General features: G+C 40.5%; 1 protein-coding gene across 1 annotated transcript in view; it reads right to left on the reverse strand.

Moving 5' to 3' along the window:
• The window catches only part of KIF26B (kinesin family member 26B), a gene marked incomplete at both ends in the record, with an annotated part of 300,168 nt that overhangs the window by 105,061 nt on the left and 169,670 nt on the right, over positions 1-25,437 (reverse strand). Inside the window, one exon of the mRNA XM_082305966.1 lies at positions 939-1,122. Within this exon, the coding sequence (XP_082162092.1) occupies positions 939-1,122 (184 nt within the window). The remainder of the gene's footprint in view (positions 1-938; positions 1,123-25,437) is intronic.

Genomic DNA, 25,437 nt, shown 5'->3' on the forward strand with positions numbered 1-25,437 from the left:
AAATTCTGAAGCCCATCCTATGCTCAGAACTCCTAGATCATACATTACAATTTCTCTTCTAAACACAAAGATTTTCAGCAAATTGTCACTGCTTAGCACTCAATGAATATGGAAAAGCCATACACACAGATGCTTGCATAAGAAACTACCTCAATTAAAGCAAACTGCTGTCCTCAGCAACTGCATGCATGTATTCCCAGATGTAATATGCCAGGCTCTCCATTTGTGGCAGGGGAAAAGGAAGAGCCACTCAGACAAACAACAAAGCAATCACAAACTATATAGCCACCTTCTCCATCGTCTCAACCATTTTCCATTATCAGTATGCACCTAAACAGCATTTTAAGAGGGTATGATTATGGAGAATGGGAGAAAATAACATGACAGAAGGAAAAAGGAGCAATTCATCATTATCAGCATAGGCTTTGTTCAGGTACATGGCCCAGCCTTGTCCTGACTGTACTGGAAGAAAGCCTGGAAACATGAGCCACAAGCAAATTACAGTGTGTCCAGCCAAGACACCAGTCTGGACAGCAAGGGGATCAGGAACCCAGAATATGCCACAGCAAGCAACTGCTGCACAGTTTAAACACAGCCAGAGATGAACTGCTCCAGAAACCCTAGCAGAATGGACATTATCACTGCCTAATAGCACAGTGGCCCCAACACAAGTGCATTTAGTGTAGCTGGGCCTTGAAATGTATTACTGCTGCACAGTTAGGTCTGGCTGTGTTCGAGTCAACTTCATTAGTAGTTCACTTGCACTAAATAACTCTCGTTGTTAGGCCTTTGTACATATGTTCAGGGACCAATTGCAGTAAAGCCAACCAAGAAACTATGATAAGAAAGGACATGGTCTTCCAATTTCCTTAGTGTTTTCTGTGAGGATAAAATCTCCCAAAGAAAACAGGTGTTTTAGTGATACTTGCAAGGCCTACCTTGCCCAAACCAGGGGTGTCTTTCACTTTGCTGACAGCCCTCAACAAACATGGTGGTGCAGGGGGTGGGGAAGTCTGAAGGATACTGCCGAAGCTGGTAGAGAAGAGAGGAGATTCAGGAACAGATGATGCAGAAGGCCTGTGCTTCTTCTTTTTGGAGGACAGGTTCAATTTCTGAGCGGCTCTGTGGGAAAAATGACAAAAGTAAGCTAAAACAACACCAAACTGATCAACACAAGCAGTCAAGAATAAATAAAGGTATTTATCAGGCTGCTATTTATGTAGGATCTCAGTTTTGACCTCATTGATCCCAATAGTTTTATAATTCTGGTTCTTCACTCATTATTACTAGTTTAACGCCTCTGACTTCAGACAGTTGCTCCAAATTTCGACAGGCTGCATTAAGTAGGGTGACAATCAGGCCTCTGTCACTATCTCACCTGTTGAAACAATTCAGCCTGCAAGAAAGCTCCAAAACCTCCAATTAAATCAATGAGCTATAAGGCACTTTCTGTTCTAAAATTAAGTTCAGTCACCAAATGGGTCACACAGAATTGTTTGTCATTCATAAGCCCCTGATTAGAAAACGAATACTTGTGCAATGTTTGGATGTAAGCAGCCACTGTTAAGTTAATGAGTATTAAATACACAGGTGAGTTTGCTGAGGTGTAAGAAGCCTTGCACTAGCTATTTTAAATTTTTATCACCTCTTAAAACATAAGCCAGCCTAAAAACTGAACAAACAGTGACCAATGAAAATATTGCTCTTTGCAATGAGATGGAGACAAACATACCAACTACAGCTGCATTAACCACTAAGCAGGGAAAACAATGAAGACTGGTTTTAATACCACAGTATTCTTAGATAAGAATGCTGAAGTTTGTATAGACTTTGATTAAAAACCTAAGCTTTTCTGGAACAGAAACACTTAGTACTTTTGTTTTGCAAAATGTTTTATTTTGAGAGACAATTCAACATTCAGCCTTTGTTGCAGCTGTTTTGTTCCAACACTTTTGCATTCTGCACTGCCCAGGGATAATGTTCATATTAATCACACTGTCCCACAGCTTCCCTTTTGTAAAACAAGCACTTTAAACAGAGCAGGTCAACTGGAGCACCACCTCAAATGGGAGATGGATATAACAATTCATGAGGCTACTTTCATGTTGTTTGCTTTAGCAGACAAATTGTGACTTAAGATAGGTATAAAAGTAGTCTGTGCTGACAGTAGCTCTCCTTACCTTGCTGAAGTGTGACAGTCAAGACCAATAATTCTAAATCCTCCTAAGTTTTAAGAAGCTTTAGCTACATTAGTATCAGTATATATTACCCATCACTGAACTTAGAAAAGTAATTACATCATTTTATCCCAAGGAATCAGGGAAAAAAGATTGAATGTGTTTATATACTCATTTCAGTATGCAAGTACCTTGTGTTTGTATCAGCTGTCTCAGACACATCAACAAATTACTGCTGGGCATGAAGTTGCCATAGGTTAGCTGCTCATGTGTGCACCACCAGTATGTATTCTTTTAGCCTATGGCAAGTGCAAAGCACTTGTAGATAGATTAGTTTTTAATAAAAGAAAACCACTGGGAGATTTTAATTGACCTGACAGAAAATTATGACACAGAATTTTCTGTACCACCTCCTTGTCCTTGTCCTACCCCTTCCCTCTGGCTTACACACTGCAGTTTATAACCTGGACCTCTCTTTTAAGAGTCTGCTTTCTTTTTCATAGAAAACATTATCAAAATATGTTGATCAAAACCAAAGCAAAAAGCAGCAATTTTTCCTTTTCCTAGCAACATTTCAATGGTTTGAGAGGATTCAATGATTTCAGCTTCCATGCTGTCCGTCACTAATGCTTTTATGAAGATGTCCATGCTGAGTCAAGATTTTCTGTATGTCTTAGCTTCACTACAAAATTATTTTAAGCAAGATCTTGTACTATGTGCAACAACTGAAAATACCAATGTTGGCCAAACACACTGAAAAATTTACTCCCATGTCAAGTTCAGTAGTCCAGTCTTAAATGTAGGCAGTGGCTCCGCCCACCCTGGTCATACATCTGGTCTCATTGACTCACCTCAGGTGAAAACATGTTTCCTAAAAACCATTTTCTAAGTTGATTGACAGAGCCATTATGCCTCTTGCCACTAAATGCTTCTCCAGCATTTGCTGTTCCTTTTACAAAGCTGATAGTGTAATACGTACCACTTCTTGATCCAACCAAGCCCATAGCTGGCATTTTCTTAAAGAAAAAATATTGTTGGAGGTACCTGGCCTTTTCAAAACCTTGGAACTATATCCTAGTTTGACAGTTATAACCTTTGAGATTGCATTCAAATGGAAGAACCTGCATTTTCCTTTATATTTTTGGCATGCAACTGGCAAAATGTATGAAAAAGCAATGAACTATATCTCACAACTTCATGGGGTTTTCTGTTTTTCCCCAAGGAGAGAAAAATCAATGCATGGCCGGCTAGAAAATCATTTACAAGCTCTATCAGACTTGACTGAATTTTGAAGGGGATCAAAAAGGCAATAAGCCTCAGGTAATTCCCAGAGCATTTAACTGGGAAGAGAAGGATGTTTTAACCAGATGTAGACTGCAACATGACCCAAACATATACAGCGTGGCTTTCTTGGGAGCACATTTGCATGAGTAAAATCATTCAGCTTGGGTGGCTAGCATTGCTCTGAACACAGTTGGTCACGCCAGCTGAAGCTGATTTGGCCCTGCGATCTAGCATAGGAGGTTAGAAATTCTCACATTTTACTTTTCAAGGCAGGTCAGAGGCCTGGCTGTCCCATGCAGACTTTGTGGACCACCAGACTTCTCAGGCAAAGTACCAGGCTGGACATTGGGAGACCTGATGCCACTGCGGCTCACAGCCTGCCCAGCCCAGCCAGCAGCTGTTTAGACTCTGCTCTTTGTACAGGAGCCAGCTAATTTGTTTTCGTTAATATCTAGTACAACAGGACTCCGATTTCCACTTGAGACTGTGCATACTACCATAGCAATGGTAACGGCGATGATGGCAGCATGGCTTTATGTATTGACAATAAGCCAATCTTACTCCAAGTTACATTACATCCCACTTGAGCCAAATGGTATCAGCTATGAACTATGCAGGGGTGCGCAGCAGGCTCAGTGCAATGCAAACTGCTTCCCCACTGCGTGCAGTATGGATGTGGTAGGGATTTTGTCCACAGAGACACACGAAGAACTTGATCCAAATTAAATTTTTGAAGTGTGTAATTTAAACTGTATTAGACAACTGTGTGGACAGACTCGTTAACAACAGAACTGCCTTTAATGTCATTTTACTGAATTATCTCTCAAAGTAATGCAGATTTAATCCAGTTTAGCTAATATACTTTGGATTCACACCTTCAGTTAATTTTGATTATTTTTTTCTGAGAGTCCTCGTGTAAACAAGCAGCTGGAGACTTTTTGAAAGCTTGCAAGATTTGTGGCAGAGGAAATAATCACAAGATCAAGATCAGAGACTGTAGGAGGGCCATTAGAAAGCTGATTACAGTTCAATTCAAATAAAACTGATGGATTGGTAGCAGAAAAGGGGAACTGCTTTGAATGTCCACCTGATCCATTGCAAAGACTGAGGTCATTTCTTGAAAGGACATTCTCTGCTTTTTGTTTTTTTAAAATACAAGTTTAAGAAGGTATATCTTTGGGCAGTCAGAATGCTTTTCACCTCCCACCTATGCAAAAATGGTGATATATTTTTTTCCCTTAAAACTCCATTGGCAGGCTGGGATTTTCAAACACATTCATTGTAGAGCTAACTCCCCGACACTGGATGCCAATTCGTGACTGATAAGAACTTCCTGAAAGCTGAAGATCCTCTGTGGGATTCGTTGAAGAAATGGAAGTAAACTAGTTTAGCGGTAATTCTGAGACGTGAGGGGGCAAGGTATGCTCTTTGGAAACATACCTAGAGAGATGAATGAATAGAAATGGAATAAATAATCCATTTTTAACACAGAACAAAGGCACTGCTAGGGATGATGCAAAGATCTCTGCTAAGAAAGTTATTCATACTATATAAGCAATATTCATGCTATTGTAAGCAATTATTATAAGCAATTCAAGAAGGAAGTTGATGAAACTCTTCAGACAAAATAAAAGGCATTATGGAAAGCTCTGTAAATACCTTGCCTAGAGAAGTCACTCAGTAATGGTTACAGTACAACATACGTAAGGAAACATTGTGGAAGGAACAGTTTGAAAATTCACGGTGCCTAAATTAACTTTGGCTGCTCACAAAAAGCATCTTCAAAAACTGAGGATAAATCCATACATCCACTTCTTACTAAGCAATAGTCAGGTGAGAAAAAAAACAACCAACAAAACAAAATTATGTGATACAGCACTTAAAGAAAAGAACAATAAATAAAGCCTTGCTGCAATACATAACGCTCGTGTGCCTCCAGCTCGAACTGAGTGGATTGGGACCTCATTTGGCATAAATTCGTATAAGATCATGAACTTCAGTGGGCCTGGCTATGCCAACTCATGGCATATTTACTTCCTCTCACTTAAGTAAGAAAACAGACACTGCTAATAACATTCAAGGGACACCAATTTAGCTTAATAAAAGAAATTATTTCTTCACCAACACATCATCCAAGCCAAAATTAAAACTTTAGGACTCACTGTCAAAGTAGAGGTCAGTAAGGCCAGCAGGTTCATTAGATTCAGAAGGAGATTAGACATTTAAATGAATAATTAAAATATTATTCACATTTGTGCCAGCAAAGATCATCATTGATAAGTAACACTGACTCTCACGCTTCAGTACCTGACATGCCCCTTCACCACTGACATCTAAAGAAATTTCCTTAGGTGCATCTCTCTGTATAATTATTCATTACTGGAGTTTCATATTACACTATGATGCATCCAATACTTATCACCCTTGGACAGAGAATTCCAGATCATAGGGGCGAGTGAGCTGGCATATCAGTTTCTGTGTCAAAATAAAAATTGAAAATATGCTCACATTCATATTATATTTTCCACAGAGAAAATGGCTCTCTCAAGTTGTGGAGGCTAAACAGTCATGTACTAGCTAACTTTAATGTAAATATTTGCAATTTTCATGAAAACTAAGAATCTATTTTTCTTCTTTATTTGGGGGCATAGATTTAATTTTATAAGACAAATGCTCTCTGCTGGGTGCACCATTCAAGCAGTAAGGTATGAACTTTATACATGCAAGGGATGTGCTGGTTTGACAAGCCCAAAGGAGATTAATGATATTCCCTAGTAATTAAAACACTATCTTTACTTATCCAAAACTGCCTTGCCTGCTGTATCTTAGTGCTGGCTTGGAAAACAGATTGAAGTTTAGCTTGGAAATCAGTCTCCTGAACAAACTCTCTAAGCATATTTGTGCAGAACTATCACTAGTTATAAATCTACATTTGTGACCAACACTGTTGGTTACCCAGCGTGAAACACATCCTACAGTGTCAGGGTGGGCACCTAAAAGTGAAAGACACCATTACTAAACCTCACCCTCAAAACAAAAGCCCTACTGATTTTTTTTTCTTTTTTTAAACCCCAACCATAATTCTTCCTGTAGAAAAAGTAGAAATTCTTGACTGTCACCTAAGTAAAATGTAGTCTGCATAGCATTTTAGTTAACTGATGGAATGTCAAACAAAAATATACTGGAAGCCTGCCATTAGTTTTGATTATTTCAACTCAAATGTTTGCAAATTTGGGTTTGCGGTGTATTTTCTGTTTTGGGTAAATATGTTGATATAAAATGAGTCATCATATCATACAGGTCCTCATGTAGCTGTAAGGAAAACCAATGGGATACAGCAAAATTACAGCCATGCAGGCTTTTTTCCTATGAGAAAAGCCAGTCTTGATTTTTGATTACGCAGGGTCACTCAACAGTTGCTTCTTCTCCAGGGTCTTTAGTTAGTGAATTATGTCAGGTATGAGCTGCCTATACAAACTGGACACAGGGCACTAAATGGGATGTTCACATTTTCTAATTATAGGGATCTAACCTAGCTTCTCTGAATCATCACCGAAAGTGATTCTGTTTCTCCCAATCACCTGTATAGGTGATGCAGGCTCACTAAGGTGACATTCCAGCCAAGTTGACCCGAGAACTGCCACCAGAAGGGGAGGCCCCATACCTGCCTCTGCCCTGTCTGCATACTTGCTTTCACTCCCTTGCTTCTTTCTTCACATTTATTTTGGCTGCTACTGCTTTAACCTCCTGAACTGACTTGTGCCAAAGGGTGCTCTAAATCATACTTGTTTGACATGGCTAATATGCCTGAATTACTATGGCAAGCACTTCCCCGACCTTAAAATCTGAGGCACGTGGTACTAAATGTGATTTCATGCAAAATCTCATCTTTCTATTTGGAGGGCAATGATCTGGCCAGGAGCCATGGCTTCCTTTGTGCCATGCCTTCCTTTGCATCTTCTAAAGCAAAGAGAACAGAGAGGCTTTACAGGATGTCTAACCAACAAACTAACAGCCCTGCTCTGCTGTAAGGGGCCAGGTTGCCTCTCCGGCATCTGCTGCAAATGGGGGGTACCACCTGAGAAGCATGCTCCATGGCAGAGCGAGAACGACCTCCAAGGGCTTTTTCTCGTACCTCTACATGGAACAGTTCTTCTCATCCAGTCTGAAAGCAAAAAGACAGAGCAACAAATCTTGCAGTTGGCTTGCCATGTCCCTTCCCAGCCCACATTCTCTGCCTTCCAACAGGACTTACGAGCTACAAATGAGAATCAAGGCCACTTTACTCCACTTCAATTCTCTGTGTGGCCAAACCCGGGGCTGTGGTGTTGCAGCCTAGTAAGACGTGTAAAGAATGAAATAAGAATCCTCAGAGGAACATTTCCTGGATTTGTAGTTCCAGTAAGATTCTTAGTATTTGTGTTTAATTATTTTACAATGCCTTTAAAATCTGGAGATAATTTGAGCTTTCTGCTTATGCTGTAGAAGGTATAATAAACATCTCTCTAATGCCCAGTAAACACTTGCCCCTTATTGTTCTCTGTATTTTTATGCATGCATTTAATTTCATAGCAACAATAAAGCTGTCCCAGGCTGCAATCTTTCACTTCTTGGGTGGTTAATTCAGATGTTTTGGACACAGTGCCTTAGTGACTGTACTCTCCCCTGGAACTGTATTGTAACTGTCCAGAAACTCATTATTTTTAACTTATTTATTTCTAACAGAGTCAAAATAGGACCTTGAACTTTATTCAGGACAGGTCTTACAAAATCTGAGGCTTGTTGCACACAGGCAATCTCAGTGAAATGAAAAGCTCAGACCTGCTCTTCTATCAATTTCAAATTTGGGTAAATTCACTGGCAACAGAGCTGCTCCTAGGTTGCACCAAAATGAAGAAGATGAATATGCTTGAAGACCAATAGCTTAATAAGGAACTCGAAGTCCTACATTAGTACATATTGCAGGACACAGGACTCGTATACTACACAGCTGTTATTTGGGTGGAACTCCCAGTTTTAGAGAAGGATATGACAAGCTACAAAACAAACCACATCTCATGTCATTACTGTTTGATCCACAAGATTCTCTTCACCAGGTATCACTGTATTCCAGTAAAGATCTTTTTACCTAACCTAAAAGTTCCTGAAAAACCCTGATTCAGTGACAGATGTCCTTCTGTCTTTGGCAACAGGATCATTAATTAACTCTCATGCATAGAGGTAATGTTGGCCAAAAAAGTAACAAATCAAATGAACTATCACATTTGGAATTTCTACAAGAAATCATACCCTTGTCCTTCAATAGTACCCATCAAGAAAAGTACATCTTGACGCAATAGCTTGATACATTTAACTAAAGAAATATAATTTCTGCTTTCTTTCCATTTCTTTTTCTCGGCATTCTATTTTCCTCTTAGTACTATTCCTAAATTTCAGGCATTACTGATCCAGGTCACCACACACACTAAAAAAATGACCAGATTCACCTTTCCTGCTGTGGTGTTGACTGCAGACACACATAATCAACCTGCATTTTTAGAGAAAAGAGTGATTTTGGTGACCAGCAGAAGGACCCAACTCTAAGAAAATGTTCAGCACTCAAAGGCAGAAGACAAATCACTAGTCATTTTTTTTAAAGAGTGGGTAGAGGTTGGTTTTATTATTAATCTAGTTTATTTTTCTCTCTGAAAAAACGCTTCTATAAAAAATGGTGGTCAGATACATGACAGTGCTCACAGCATTATCCCATTCTTGGAAATCTCTGAGGATGAGTTGGATATGTGTCACTGCATTCTTAATGCATGAAGCAAGCTGAACCATTATACTTGGATAAAATAAAATCAGATGTTTAGCACTAGTTTAATATGGGAAGAAAACCAGCTACATTTACTATAACTCAAACGAATTCAAATGTAAGCACTTACCAATTACTGCCATGGTTACTTGGCAATGCATCTTCAAGTCCCATGGGAAAACTGCAGAGGCAGGAGACTGACAACCGCAGACCAGAGTAGCCTTAATTTCAGTCACACAGAGCTGAGGGCAAAAGCACTAGTATCTTTCAAGGAAAGGTCAGAAACAAGCTCCGTCCAGCTCAAGCATTGGGTGTTAAGAAGTATTGCCTGTATATACTAGATTGAGATCGTAAGATGCCAGCATTGCCACTAAGTAATAAGAAGGAGATGTACACTGTTTTACATTTGTACTGTTATTGTGTAAAACAAGAAACACACTTAGATATGTCAGTCTTCAAGTGTTAGCTGGAAAATATTTAGGGGCATAGGTGTGCAGTTACAGTCTTCTCCTCAAAGTATCACCAGGGATGGCTGGCAAACAGATTTTCACCATGTCTGAGACAACCTAGCAAACTTCAAACCATGGGACAGGACTCCTGGCTAGGCAGCCCGTAGCTGACCCTCCTCATGAGCAAGAAGTAGTGACATTTTATTACAACTCAAAAATGTGACTAACAGAAGCTTTGCAATGAGAGGCCCACAAACCACTGGCTGCTTAATAACAGTCCTTAAAATCACATAAAGCAATTTCTTTAACTGTAAGTTTTATGGAGCTTATACGATTACAGTTATTCTATTACGTTGGATGCTAAAGTCTGACCACACGCTGTGTGGAAAGCTATTTTGCTTCATCTCTGTCCCATTCAGCAAAAACCTCTCATAACACCAGAAGGAAAAGCAGCCAGCCACAGATTCACAGTCCATTTTGTCATTGTTTAACTCTCCAGTTGGCAGAACAATTAAACAGATACATAAAAAGGCCAAAAGGCAGGTAAGCTTTACAGGGGTTTTTGCCTCCTCAATATTTTGGAGGCAAGCACATTTAAAATAACACCAGCATACAAATGGTAAACTATTCTGACAACGCAGATGCACTGATATTCAATGCACTTAAGCCCAGCTCTGACAAGCAATCTCCTGTCGTAGTAAAAAATATTTCCTCTAAGAGTTCCTGTTAGTCTTGTCTTGTACTTATTTAAGTCACTACCATGAGACAGTGATAATTCTTTGAGACAAGTTGTTTTCAACAACTAGAGACTATCACCATTACTATGTATAATATGCTAAGGCCCAAGACTGAGATCCTCCTCTTAACAGACTGCACACGTGCTAGAATCAGTCCAGCCCCAACAGCTTATAAGCAATACAGACAAAACAAAAGAAAGAAATTTTATGATCCCACCTTCACGGAGATATGCTGAAGCACAAAGAAATTCATGAATGGTGGTAAATAGTAATTTAATCTAGGTCTCCTCAGTAGATTCACACAAATAGTTACGGTGGTTTTGGAGGTGCCTAACAGCATCCCCCCCCAGTACCTACAAGGAGGGTACCAAGATGACTGAGTCAGGCTCTTCAAATCAGAGCATGGAAGGAGAACAAGAGCTAATGGGCATATGTTGAAACAAGAGAAGTTTGGACAGAGTATAAGGAAAATTTTTTTCACCCTGAGGACAGCCAAGCAAGGTTGTGCAGTCTTTGTCCTTGGGGAGGTTTAAGACCCAAATGGATAAAGTCCTGGGCAACCTGTCTGACCTCAGAGCTGAGCCTGCTTTGAGCAGGGGGTTGGATTAGAAACATCCTGAGGTCCCTTCCAGCCTCTCTGATCCAATGATGCTACGAAAGAAATGTTACTATAATTCGGAAAGCAATAAAATATTATGTTTTATTCTTTCTTTCAAAATATCTTTTCTCTGAAAAGTTTCAACAAAATCATGTAGCATCAGTCTCAGCAATTTATTCAATCTAAAATTAAAGTTTTCATTTTTAGAATATTAATTTAAATATAATTGAAGCAAATGTCAAACTACAATTTTGAACTGAAAAAGTTAATAACTACTTCTTTTTGCAAGGGTGTAACCAAAACACACTAAAAAAAAATCTTGATTCTTGTTTACTTTATGGGTAAATCAGCAGAAGCTGATGAAGTAAATTAATTTGAATGAAATCCACATTACTTGCTGGGGCAAAAAATTGACAAAAATTTCATGCAAGTCATCTTCAATGCTTTGTTATAAGACCTTCTATCTCTACCTACTGAAGCTTCAGGAAGCCATTCTGCACAACACTAAATGGCCTCATATCCTACCATTTGCAGGGGAAGTCCTATGCGCCCAGCCTCTGGCAGGAATGCTCAGCATTCTGCTAGCTCAGACCCCACCTCCTTTGGGAGCTGACCTTAGTATTTAACCTGCTTTAATCATGCTGCAGAATGAATTATTGCGAAAAATTATGAAACTGGAAAACACTATTACTGTTGGCAATTACTGTTATTTTTTAAACAAAACTGCTGTTCTTGTTTTTCTATTTCCAGTAAAGAGAAATAAAAAACAACATGAAATTAAATACACCACACAAAGTAGTAAGACATTGCCAGAAAGAAGTGAACTGTACAGTTGTGTGGCACAGGCACAAGCTTATTACCTGTACAAATTTCAGTGGAAGCCAGTTAATTTTCAGTTCTGAGGGCACTTCTCAGACAGTTGGGCATACTGCTAAACTAAACAAGTATTTGACATGTATTTTTATTTTTTAGCAAAAGTAAATTTTTGAAAATACCTCTAAAAATGAAAAAATATTTACAATGGCTCAAAATTTTGTGCCAAAAGTGTTTCTCTAAATGCATCCTGTCACATATAAAGAAGACAGAGAAATGTATTTGCTGTTTGATTTCACTTGGATCTCAACCTCTTTTGTGATTTTTTGATAATACTCATATTTGCACCTCTGTTCCACCTGAATAAAGTGCCAGTAACTCAGGTTCAATATTGATAAAATACAGCCAAGGCTGATGGGTGTGAGAGGAGGGAAATCAGAGGAATTAGCAAGGGTCTTGTCTGCTCAGATCACCAAAGGGACTGCAGTCTCTGAGTCTCATGGGTCCATGATAGGTATGACAAATACAAGCAGCAATATTAGCCAGAAAAATCTTTTCCCTCTTAAAATGCATAAAAAACTAATCCACTTCTTTCTTTTTGGATACAGACATTGCTGTTGTGATATATTTTTATTATCTGCAGGCCGGAATATTGTTGTTTGCTCTAATGAGAGCTAGGCATGAATGTTCCACTTGGTGCAGTCAGAATGAAAGCTCATTTCCCAAGCAGGGAGATTCAGCCATAACTCTCAGCTCTCCTCTTGCCATCCTATTTGTCTTTCTCCACCATTCTCTAGTCAAATATTAGGGGCATGATAAACTTCCTGTTCCTTGTCTTTCATAAGACAAATCACGCTCAATAAATACCTGAAGCTTTCCCAAAGATGTCTGCACTTGAAGATTTTCATCCTGGACAGCTGGCCTACCGAAAGCCAGGTCAGCTCTCTCAGCACTGGGGTCTTCTGCTTCCTCCCTCTCCAACAACCCATAGGTTCCTGACACACAGCACCTACTGCTTGGTGCAATCCTATCAAAAGGCAAATCCCCCATGTCACAGCATCTTGGTACAAAGCATATTCTTCTAAAAATCCTGGTCCTCATCATCAAAGCAAACAGTAGGCTAAAAATTACTTCTACCAACAACTCAGAGAATTCTTGAAAAAAAAGGAAGAAAATTACTCTTCCAAGATACCTCTCCCTTTGTAATGCTGCTCCCTGACACAAGAGATCAGGCCACCGCATTGCCTCCATCAGAGCAGAATCACTTCTCTGTGAAGTTCGTTCTTTGATGAGGTCTGGAAAATTGGTTCATCTACTTCCTTCATAATAAATATCCCATAGTCAGGAAACTAGAATGTCAAGTTAGGAATCTGATGGACAGAGTTTTCTGTTGGACTTGGAAAACAATTCCAGTACTTCTTTCTCTGCACACCTACCTCAGAAATTCCTATAGTTGCCAAAGTACACCTATGTGGTTCTACAATACATTTTATCCCGCTCTCCCATTTGCTATACAGAAAAAGCTTATGAACACAGGAGGCAAGATGCAGGACAGCCTGCAGCCAGATCCTACCATCTCTCTTCTCTGTAACAAACAGCTGCAATTTGGCCCCTGTGATATAGCACGCCCCAAGAATAAGACAAAAATTGTATTTCTTACTATATTTCTTTTATACCAGACAGAGGACAGGAGAAGAACTGGAGAAAGACAGCACCTGGGACAAACTCAGCACTGTGAAACTCTGGTTTCAAGTGGTAAATCACTACTGCTTTGAAAGGAATACAGCAACAGAAGCCTGGAATTCAGTGGTGGTAAATCAAACCCTCTGCAATCAAGAGAGTACAATGATGCATTTTGTAGAAGTCAGCCCCTGAAATTGAAGATGAAAATGCACAGGCAGGAAAAGCAGAGAGAGAAAGAGAGATTGCCTACAAAGCTGCAGAAAACAGTACCTCTGTAATGTCAAAGATAAAAACACTTAAGCTGAATTTCTGAAAATCAGTCATGTGCTGTGGCTTCTTCTGTTAATGAGCACACATCTGGACATTGGCTAGGCACCCCATTAATGGCCCTGAATCAAATACTGTATCTTAACTTGACACTGTCATCAAGTGCTGTGTAATAGAATGAGACAAAACTCAAAATTTCACAGATGTCTTTGTGCACTACTGCAACACATTCAAAGCAAAACCTTGGTCATACCAGGAATAGTACGGACTACCTCAGATTAGAGAAATATGGGAGGAGGTCAGCTAATAGCTTATGCATCACATAGCTTCAGCAGTTCCTATGAACAGTGGATGGTATCCAAGTGAAAGTCAGCTTATCATTTACTGTGCTTCTGTACCACATGGAGACTTACAGTTTTGTTGCATCAAACTTTTTATGGAGTTGAATGAAGAAGCTGTTTACTGATCAAAGACTTCTTATGCATCCCATTATAGGGTAGATGATGTTGCAACATATTCTTGAGAAACCCACTGCCGATGAGGTTATGATTCAAATATCTTAAATGGTTTTATACAGCTACCTCAAAAAATCAAACCAATTTTGCACAATTAATGTTACTGTTGGCCTTTGAAACTGAAGCATTCTCTTTCTTCCTACTTACAAGAGGCAGATGGATGCAATCTTCTTCCAGAACTGTCCATCTTCTAAGCTCAGGTTACCTCATATTTCCATGGATAGAGCTTTCAAGTCAAAATTCTTTCATTGTGGTTCCCCTTAAGAATGCTGGTTCATCTTTTGGGGACATTTTTTCAGAATAAGGGCTTTATGGAAGAAGGCCTAGAGTATATACTGCCTAGAGTACTGCAAGGAATCAGCTTGGCCTTGGGAAAGGACCCCAAAACCCATCAGCTGATATTAGAATTATAGCAGCGTAGCTTTTCACATTTTTTTGAGAAAATTGGTTGTGTATGTTGATGCCCTGCAGTCTGGGTTGTTGGTTATCTGGAAAAGCACATCCTGCATACGGAAAAATTTAAGTATACTTTGCTTTCCAGACCAGAAAATAACAGAGATTAATTTGTTCTTTTTGCCCTACTACAGCTACCTGCAGGAAGGCACAGCCAGTCCAAATGCTCCCTTACCCTGTGTTTGCAGCAAGAAAAGACCTTGTTTTCCATTCTGAAAATTTGGTCACCCCGACACATCTAGTATATTTGTCATTTTAAATAAGCATTAACCCCTTAACACAATGGCTAGTCAGAAAATAAAACTTCGAATTTAGTTTCCAATGTCACAAGATGCTGTTCTCACTTGAAATGCTTTTATCTGATTTAAACAAGAGAGGATGGAAACCTTATTGAGTGGGTAGTGTAGTTAAAATGAAGTTGCCTGACTGATCTGGCACGTCTTGGGCTGCCTCCTTGTATTAAAGAACTCTCCAGCTCCTCTGGAGTAAAACGTTCTCCTGTTGAATCTTCAGATCAAAATGAAAACTTCATTCTATCTGTAAGGTATTGATCCATTTGGGACTTATTTAAGCTTCCTAGCTTTATCAGTTCAGGCCTCCTGGCCTCAAAACAAAACTGTGCAGTACTCTCTGAGGAGCCTCAGGCAGACTCTCCCTTCATCCTCCCACCCTGATTCTTCTGTGTCCTAATAACCAGCAAATGTAGATTGCAATCAGCCCTCTCTAAAAGGCTGCTTGCAGATGCCAGCATATCATAGCACTTTCCCTTCTCATAACCAAAAAAACCAACCCTGCACCCTCTCACAGAGCCACAGAGTTTAAAACCAGTCCTTTGGCTTTAACAGGACCCATCACACTCACAGTGAAGAGTGAGGCTGATAGAGCAGCCAGGGGACTCCTCTGCCCAGCTTTGCACGCAGCAGCATGGCCTCCCATGCTCTCAGAACCGAGGTTGGTTTTAGTAAATCTTCTGTTTTGTGCACCTGCAACATCACCATAAACTGTGGGCATCACTGAAGTAGCCTCACTCAAGCAGTCATTCAAGAATGAATGATACAACTCAAAAGGCTACAAACATTGGGGGGAGAGGGGGAAATACTTTAGCTTAAAGTAGCTGATAACACCACCTTTTTGCACCACAAGAAATATTTCATTAAATTTCTAAATATAAATTTTATTCTTCTCCCTGATACGGTGCTTTGGTGGGAAAGCAACAGGTATACGCTCTGTGTCTACGGTGCAAAAGCACTGTATAGCTGATACAGACAGATGAACCTTAACTTATGCCATATAAATACAATTTTTTTTTGTCCCTGTCTAAACATCAGTCATCCCACTGTAATTTCAGCAGTATGGTTAAAGCAAATAACCTTCTTAGTGTGAAGGTATTTATTCCGGTGCAGTTTATTTGCAAACAGCAAGGGGAATAGGGGAATATAATGTAAAGTACCACCTAATGATAAAATTGCAATTACACAAGAGCAGCTGTACTGATACAATTATTTTGCCAAGAAGAAATATGCCCCACAACCAAAATGACTGCTTTATATATACATGAACATACGCAATACAGCCAGTTCGCTTTCCCCTGTACAGCTCAGCACCCACACCAGCCCCGCACGCACAAACCAAAGAACAGAAGCGCTGTGGAGCGCAGGACAGGGAGTCAACTCGGGGCCTTGTTAGCTTGGGCAAGCATCACCACGCTGCTTCACACCTGAGCTGGGACAGCACAACACTGCGCCAGACAAAGCTGCTGGCTCACAGACCTCTCTCTTTCAGTCATCAATATCACTGACTTCTTTTTTCTTTCATTTCATTATGTGCTCTTGTAGCTATTTTACATATATGTCGTGTTACATATTTTTTGCTTTGTCTAGTTACTGCCCCATTGATTCATTTAATCAAATAATATTGGAAACACAGCATGCGGATGAAATGCACTCAGCTCATCACTAACACACTGATGCCCATTTGCGGGTGATGTTACAGTCCTTACTCTATTATTAGCTCCTGCCCGCGGCACTAAATTAGACTTTCATTTGGCATTTTGTTCCCCAGGCTAGAAAGCATTTATACTCCCCTTTGGATTTATTTTCTGTTCTAGATATCTACCTCTGAAAATGAAGATATGGAAAGAAGACCCATGGACTATGTGACACATAATTAGACAGCATTTCGTACCAAGAGAAACAGTGTATCTGTGGGGCCTTTTTGCATGGTTATGTTTCACATCTCTAACATTGCATGAAGACACACTCTGATCACATTAAATGCAAATCAATAATGTTAGGGGCAGTTTCAATGAATCTCAGGAGGTAAGATCGTGCTCTGAAGCTCACTGAGGCCAATCTTAGATCACTTGTTTCTGAATGTATAAATATGCTGTAAAAGTTCAGTTTTGCAAGGACCTAAGCACCTCCTGTGATGTGTGCTGCATGCCTTTAGCTCCTGCTGAGACTAACGGGACCTTAAGGTGCTGGACAAATTTCAGGAACAGGCATTTTCCAAGTTATTAAAGGGATTCCTCTCTGCAGACCTGACCCCATGCCATGATGTATGCCCTGTATTGCTGCTGAAGGAAGCACAAGTGGAAAATACTCATTCTCTTGAAGGAGGAGATCACAGAAAGCCCTAATGTTAGAAGACAACCAGCTTGTAAACAGAGCTTGTCAATACAACTGCTGGGAGGGTCTCAGGAAAGTTGGCTGGTGGGGAAGCTAGCCAAACTGGGCTTACCACGGTGTGTGTTAGGAGAGCAAGACATGATTACATTATCATTATTTACCAAGTGAGATGCAGAATTTTTTCAAGCATGACAATCCCATCAGCCCTTGAACACCTGGCTGGGAGTAAAAATGGCTCGCAAGCACAGAGAGGCTGGCTGCCATTGCTGCAGATAAACTCCCTATCATGAGAACTTCAAGAACAACACATCGGGTAATTAAAGGAGTATAAATATAGGGCATGTGACCATGCCATCTCCTCTTCTCTATCTGATGCCACAGGAAAAAGCTGAATGACAAAAACAAAACTTATTTTCATGTTCTTTTCCACCAAGATTAAATAAGATTACAGCAGAAGCAGAAGAGCAGTCACGCTGGCTTATATGAAGACAGTGCTGTGATATTGTGAAGCTGGTTGGGGGGAAGAAAAAAGAAGGCACCAACACAAAAAAATCTCTCAGTAGTCTATTTTAAGGAGTCATCTTATATAACAGGAAGCAAGCACAGTTATTCTGGATGCTTGAACACCGTCTGTCACATCGCCACAAGCGAAGGAAGTATAAAGAAGTATGTGCGACCGTTTGAAGACTGCTAGTTTTAATTAGTCTGTAATAATGACGGTTACATAAATCCTTGCAGGTTGAATTAGAGGAAGAGAGTGTCATGGAGATTAAGCCTACACAATATCTAAATCATTCCAAAACTAAGGGGAAAATAGGTCTTTCCTTGCAAATGGCAAGCTCAGAGATGAGGGCGGCAGTCAGTGTATGGTATTTACAGGCACTAGCCTCTAACCCTGGTCTGAATTTCCAGGGCAGGAATATACACTTTCAGGGAGGCAAGCGACCTGTGGCTGCTCCTTGGCAAAGGAGCACTTTTCTGTCCAAAAGCTAATGAGTGAAGCATCAGCTATCTATGTACAATTTAGCTAGAACCCTAGAAGGATCCCTCAAGGTTGTGGTATGCCAGCTGGCTCATTAGCCACTACCCCAGCTTAGCCTGCGAGTGCTACAGTGCTGCCCAGAGCTGCCGGTGCAGAGAGCTGCCACGCTGCCTCTACCATTTCTCTCTGCTAGCACAGACACTAACACAGGCCAGGACGTGGTCCTCAGTTTCTTAGGTTTCTAGGTTAGGGGTTAGCTTATAGCTTTGGTCACAAACAGTGTTTACGATTAAGGGATGTACTAGAATTTTGAAAAAAAAACAGTGAAACATTTCAGTGCCTTAAAACCACATATGCATAATTTTTTTTAGCTTTAGCATACATGGAAAGAGAAATAAAATTGCTGTATCAGATTGAAAAGAATGTTGTGTCTAACTCAAACCAGAATTTTGTTGCTTTCATTTCCGATGCCAAACCAAAAACCAATTGTTCATCCAGTTTAGTTACTAACCTGATGAGAATTAAAGGAGGAATTGTGTGCATAGTACCCAGGTTTGTGGATCTTTAGTCCAACCAACCACTGTCTGCTTCTCTCAAGGCTGCTCAGGTGTATAGATCAGAAGTAGTACATATCCAGAAATGCAATGCCACAGAGAAACTTTGCAAACTTCAAGGAGAAAAAAAAAAACAAAAACAAAACCATCATTCAGGCACTAATATATAACTGTGCACAACACATCTGGGGCAAATTTTCAGGAAATCTAAGTTAGTGTCGCACCGCATATTTCTGTATGATTTCATAGCAGCTGGTTCATGGAGAGCTTGAAATTTGTCCCACTCTTTATCCCGATTCGATACAAAACTAAAAGCCTCCTAATCCACAAATGGCTGTTAAAGTAGGAGAAAAAAGATGAAAGGATGAAAGTTAGGTCAGCTAATAAAAATATAAATAAATACGGCAAATTACAATAACTGAATATTACTAAAGGTTAATGTAATGCTTTACTGGTTTTTATCCATTTAGTTCTTGGTATGCCGATTCAAAAAGAGAAAGACCCATTTAGGCACGTCTTTCACATGTAATATTAAGCCTTCCCTTCATGAAAAAACATCTGCATATCTCAATGGTAGGAACTTTTCATAGTGACTAATGTATAAACCAAGGAAACATATTGTTTTGATTATGCTTTTAAAATGGGCATATTGAAAGTTATAGAAGAAGCAAAGAAGGTAATAAAACTCCTCTGATTTGCCATCCAAATAACTATAATCACATTACTTACATTGCCTTCCATTCCGTCATTATCATTACTACATTATGGCTAGATAATCAAATGCAAGAAACTTTTCTTCATGTCTGATAATAAAATGTTTTACTCAGATGTTCCTGGTTAGAGCTGCAGCTTCCCTCACGGAAATGCAACAGTATGGAGATGAAGAAAGACAGCCGTAAAGATCCCCAAATCCACAGGGAGAGCGCGAAGCCAGAAGGAATGGAAGAGTCACGATTCCCCAGGCACACGCTACCACTGCTGAACAGACTTCATCTGGGAAGGCATCTCAACTGAGTTTCACAGTAACTTCCCACCCCACACAGTACCTGCTCTAGCAATACGTTTTGCATTTATAGGAGGTTTTGAATAGCACATTAAACACATCTCCCTGCAGCTTTCTGAAAGAAACTGCATCTATTTCTCTGTTCCATGCTATCCAATGTGCGAATGTGGCTGTGAAAGAGCAAGATGCACAGCATGTGTGTAACTGGGAAAGGCAGAGAGAGATGCAAACACCTGCTGGGACTGCATTTAACCTGTAACCCAAGAATCCCCTTGCAGAGAGCTGAAAAGGTTAAGCCTTTAAAATGTACACTGTTTTTCTATAGATACATGCATAGAATGTAATTTTTACCTCTGTAACAAAATGAACTAAATATAATTTACATAGCGAAGTACACATAAACATAAATAGCTGTAGCACATATTTCTCTAGTATACATGCAAACCTGGGGTGTTGGAATGGCTGATGGCAAGGGCAAGTCCAATTACTTCAGTGCAAAAGCCAAGGCTCACATGTAACAGCCAAGATGAACTGCATTTACCTCTGCTGCCCTGCTGGTCACAGCTTGTCGTGTCGGGAGAGCAAGCACACCCCTGAAGAGCTGCCTTTTTAGCCTACCAGCGATCCAATTTACAACACAGACCCACAAAGAGTTATGTTGGCACAACAAGGGGAAGGAAGGGGGAGAGGGGTCAGTAAACTGGCATGAAATCAAGGTGTAGCCAGAAGTGTGATGAGGAGTGATTCCCTGTGTCCCCTCTCTCTTTTTCTGTGCCACCATGGTCCTTTCTTTTGTCTTCCCCCCAGCCCATTAATGTTCTCCCAGCTGTTGCCATAACGTGACTTTCAATTTCATTTCTCTAACTACAGTTTGATTTAAGTGTGTTTGCAAAAACTCTCCTGAGATTTTAGAATCACTGTTGGATGTCTCCTTATTAAAATAACAATGGAGCCTGCTCGGGGTCGATGATATACCATGCAGGCCTAAGGACCCGAGGCCTGATTTTTCACTACCTTGCAAACTCATTATTTGCTTACACCTGCATAAAATTCAGATGTTAAAGCATCTTAAACTCACTTGGCCTAGGTATAAATGTTTGCACAAAAGGCAGAATGTCAGAGCAAGCAAAGCATGTCCTCCTAGCAGCAAAGAGACACTCTGAGCAACACCACACCATCTCCCTACAGATGCAAGAACCTCGAGTGATGGCATTTGCGTAAGCTCCCCGTAGCATCACATGGCATACAGCGTGCACAGCAAGCATGCCACAGTCCACTCAGAAGAAAGGCCTTGCCTGTGGCATCACCAGCACAAAGGGGATGTGACTGAAAGCAGTGGCAGGAATATGTCGCTAAGGGAGCACCAGGACAGTGGGAAAGCCACACACTCCTCAGACACAACTGTGGCTTAGACAGGCAGAACTGTCTCAAGGAGTCAATGCTGTTTGCAATTTCGCTGAGGTTTCCTTCTTTCCCAGGAAAAAAAAGTGTATCAGTGTCACCCAATAGCACAGGTTCTGTCCGGAGTACAAATGTGAAGACCTAATCAACAAAAAAAAAGATATTATTACTGTACATATTATTAGGTGTGCAAGGTGATGGTGACACACACTGTTTTTAAAACAAAACAAAAATAATATTCTTCATCTTTTTCCTAAGCTTGTATCATCTCAAATTTTTCTGTAAAACAAACTGGAATAAACTGTTCTTACAAAAACTTCTAAAGGTTATCTGATGCACATCACTGTCTCTAGCAAAACGAGACTGATACTGCATAGGATCAGAGGATAATTCAGGTTGGAAGGGTGGTCTCCAGTCCATCCCCCTGCTCAAACCAGTGCCTTGGTGGTCCCCACTGAGCTTCCTCCAGCTTGTTCATCTCTCTTGCACTGGGAGGCCCCAAGCTGGACACAGTGCCTAGACACAGTCTAATGAGTGCTGAGCTGAAAGGCATAACCGCTTCCCTTGACCTGTAGCTCTGCTCCTGTCAGTACGGTCCAGGACACTGGTGCCCTCCCTGCCTGCCAGGGCACACTGCGGGCCACGTCCGCTGGCTGCCCAGCAGGACCCCAGGTCCTCTTCGGCAGAGCTGCTCCCCAGGCAGCCAGGACCCAGCCTGCTGTGACACAAGGGCTTCATCCTGCCCAGGGCAGCTGCATCTATATGCAGGTATATCTGCCGACAACACTTTGAAATTTGAACTGATTGCTCAGAGAAAAAAAAAACCAAACATCAGGGAAGAAAAACAGGTCGAGGAACGTGTTATTCCTTCAGAGAGGCTAGGGGTGGTGGACCCCTAGACCTCCTCTCTTCTCTCACACTAAGACTAAGATTGCTCCAGTTGTGTGTGTGGTATTTTTCTGGCCAAGTGTTTAATACAGGGAGAAGTCAGGCTCCCACACTTCTTTGGAATGATTATTCCAGGGGGTAACAGCTGAATTCTCATTCAGGAAATTGTTCCCAATATTCAGATTAAGTTTTTCTTTGTTTTAGTTCTTCCATTTACTTATAGCTACAACTCATCCTTTATGCTAAATAATTATTTTTCTCTCCCTCTTTGGAGGAGTTACATCCCTCAAATATTTGTGGGCTGTTCTATCCCTCAGGCCACATTAGTCACCATTTAGCCAAACTATACATGTTTAGTCCTTTCTATTAGGACTTGTTAATTATTCTTAATCCCCTCCTCTGAACTCCCCAATTTCTCAGTCTCTCTCACTAAACTGCAGCCAGTATTCCCCATGTTCCTGCATCATATCACTGGAGAGAGGAACTCTCCTTTCTGCATCCCAGCGTTTCTGGAAATACAGAACATAGTTTCGCTGTTGCATACTGCATCTCTCCATCCCTATGTCTTCTTCGGCATTATTGCTTCCCAGTGCCAAATCCTGCTTCCCTTACCCACACGGCTAGCCCAACTGGAGCACAGCCCACAAATAGGATTAAGAGCTGGCTTTCTCCTCCATCTGAAATTGTGTAATTGTGTTCGCTTCTCTTAGTCTTTTTTTTTTTTTTTTTTTTTTTTTTTAAATTCATTGCTCTCTCTTTCAAGGTTTAGTACAATGTTAACTTTCACAGTGATAAAAGGGCCCAATTTTGAATGGTTTCTACTTGATTTCAGTAAGCATCTAAATACCTAAAATCTGGCTTAAATACTATTAACAATGTATTGTGCTCAAGCCAATACGTTTGAGACAATTCACAGGCTGATATTTAGGAATACATTTTCTTTCCAAGTATGGTATTTTCAGTGCTGTATACTTTAATTCTAATAACAAGGTAGGCATAATTATGTCTCACTACTGCCCTACTTTATTTTTAGAAATGCAAGAGTTCTGTCACCGTGGGCTACACCACAAAGTGTTGGCTGTAAAAAAATCCTGACTGCAACTAATGCTCTTAATAATCAGCTAGCATTTAATAAAAATACTGATTTTGAGTATTCAGTGAGACACCTCACTGAAACAATAGGGATTCACTGCTGGTATCAGTGGCTTTGGCTTATACCATTAAAAGCTCTGAAATGCTAAGGAGATGGCTCTGAATCACACTGACTCAGGAGAAGGGTATAGATGGATAGATCTCTCTCACTACACTGGGGAGCAGGTACAGCACATATTTATGGGGTACACCTTACCTCCCACAGAATCAATCCTTCTCAGTGGCTACAGCATATGTCAAGAGAGTGAGTGAAGAACATGTCCTTATCCCTTTCTCCACCCGTTGGGATGCTTTGTACCCTTGGAGAGGTAGAGAGAGCAGGGAATGTGAACTGACTTCTCTCCTTCCAGCGTGTGAAGGCAAAGGAGCATCCCGTCCCATTCCTCCCACAGCCTCAGTGCACACCTACATAAATAAAGCTTAGGCAGAGACCTCTGCAACATAAGTAGCAAGTGAAAGCAAATCACAAGCTGGCAAGACAAGAGATGGTGACATAAATACTCATCTGCTAAGCAGCCCTGGTGGTTAATGGAAAACATTTATCAGAAAAACAACCCCTGCTCTTACAGAGCAGCTTCGGGTAAGAGTACGGCAGCTGTATCTTGTCCACAGGTGTCTGTAGCTACTAAAATAACAGTCTCTGACAAGGATGAAATGATGAAGCACTACCTAAGGATAAATTTACTGGATGCAAATTTAACTGAGAGGTCAACAGATCCTTTCCCAGGTGAAAAATGTTAGAGTATGCCAGAAAGATGATAAAGTTCAGAGGAACCTTGACTACTCCATCAGCGAAGGACCTTGTTTTCCACTGACACTCTTAATGTTTTAATCACTATTTAATAATGGGTCAAAAGATCAACCAAATATTCTCTTCTGCTGGCCTAACATTTCTTTCTCTAGCAGAAACTCGAGTGTTCTGGCCATTTATATTACAAAGTCCAAATGTTAGCGACATATCCTATGCCTGTGCTCACTGTCACTAACCTCTGACTTACCTTCGGATACAGGACACGTTTTATCTTCCATGTGCTAGTCTTTGTCTCTGTAAAAAAATCTAAGGTTGTTTTAGATCCCACCTTCCAGGTCTACATAATTTTTCTCCAATTTGACTGGTGCTGTCTACAAGTATGAGGTGGCGAACTGTAATAGATAAGACTGATATATTCCAGCAATTGTTCTGTTGCAGTCGGCTAAGTTGCAGAAGTCCTTTTGACAAAAGGTTCTGGGCTTTGTAGTAGTTCAAAAAAGAGAGGCTTTTTCCAAAATGAAGATTTTTGTCCCGTCTAATGTTTACAGCTTTTTTAAATGTTTCTATCAAAATTGTGCGTAATTTGTTTGCTGGAAATCTACTGTGAACTAGAATATTAAATAACGAAGGTTAAATTTTAAGAAACAAGGAGAAGAAAGGCCTTTAAGCACTGTTCACAGCTTAACACATTCTCTACAGTTGAGTTACTAAAATGGCAAACCTTGGTACTAAATCCAGACTGTTGAAGAAATGCCATTCCAACCTAGCTGAGGACTTGCATGCACAATATTTCCTTCATTTCTGCAGGGTATTTCTTTCTTTGCCCTGGTCTGTCAGGGAACAGTCACAGTGTGCAGCCAACTGGTCTCAGCCAGGAAGATGCTGTGCACCACTTGACTGGCCAAGCTGATGATGCAGGGTTGCTACTTACTCAAGAGTCCTAGATCAAACGAAGCACGCAGTGCTGTACTAGCAGTCAGAAGATATGTTTATGCCTGGCCCCCACAGAATTTCTTTCATTTCCTCAGAAGCTGCAAGCTGGTTGTTATAAAGAGGACAGTGAACTAAACAAGTGTGAACTTGATCCAGAAGTTATTTCTGCTCTGCAACAACTGCTGCTTAACACACCCCCTCACCACCGCTTGTGGTGCTGACACGCCAGCATACATCCTGTTCTGCAGGAACTCTTACCATCTGATACTACTTTGGCTCTGCCTACTGCAATGATGCATCCTTTGCTTCATTAGCTGATGCAGTTTTTGCTGCATAAGAGCATAGCTTTGCTTTGGCAGGCATGACCACAGCAATA

Source organism: Platalea leucorodia, assembly GCF_965183815.1.
Source record: "Platalea leucorodia genome assembly, chromosome: 3".
NCBI lineage: Eukaryota > Metazoa > Chordata > Aves > Pelecaniformes > Threskiornithidae > Platalea > Platalea leucorodia.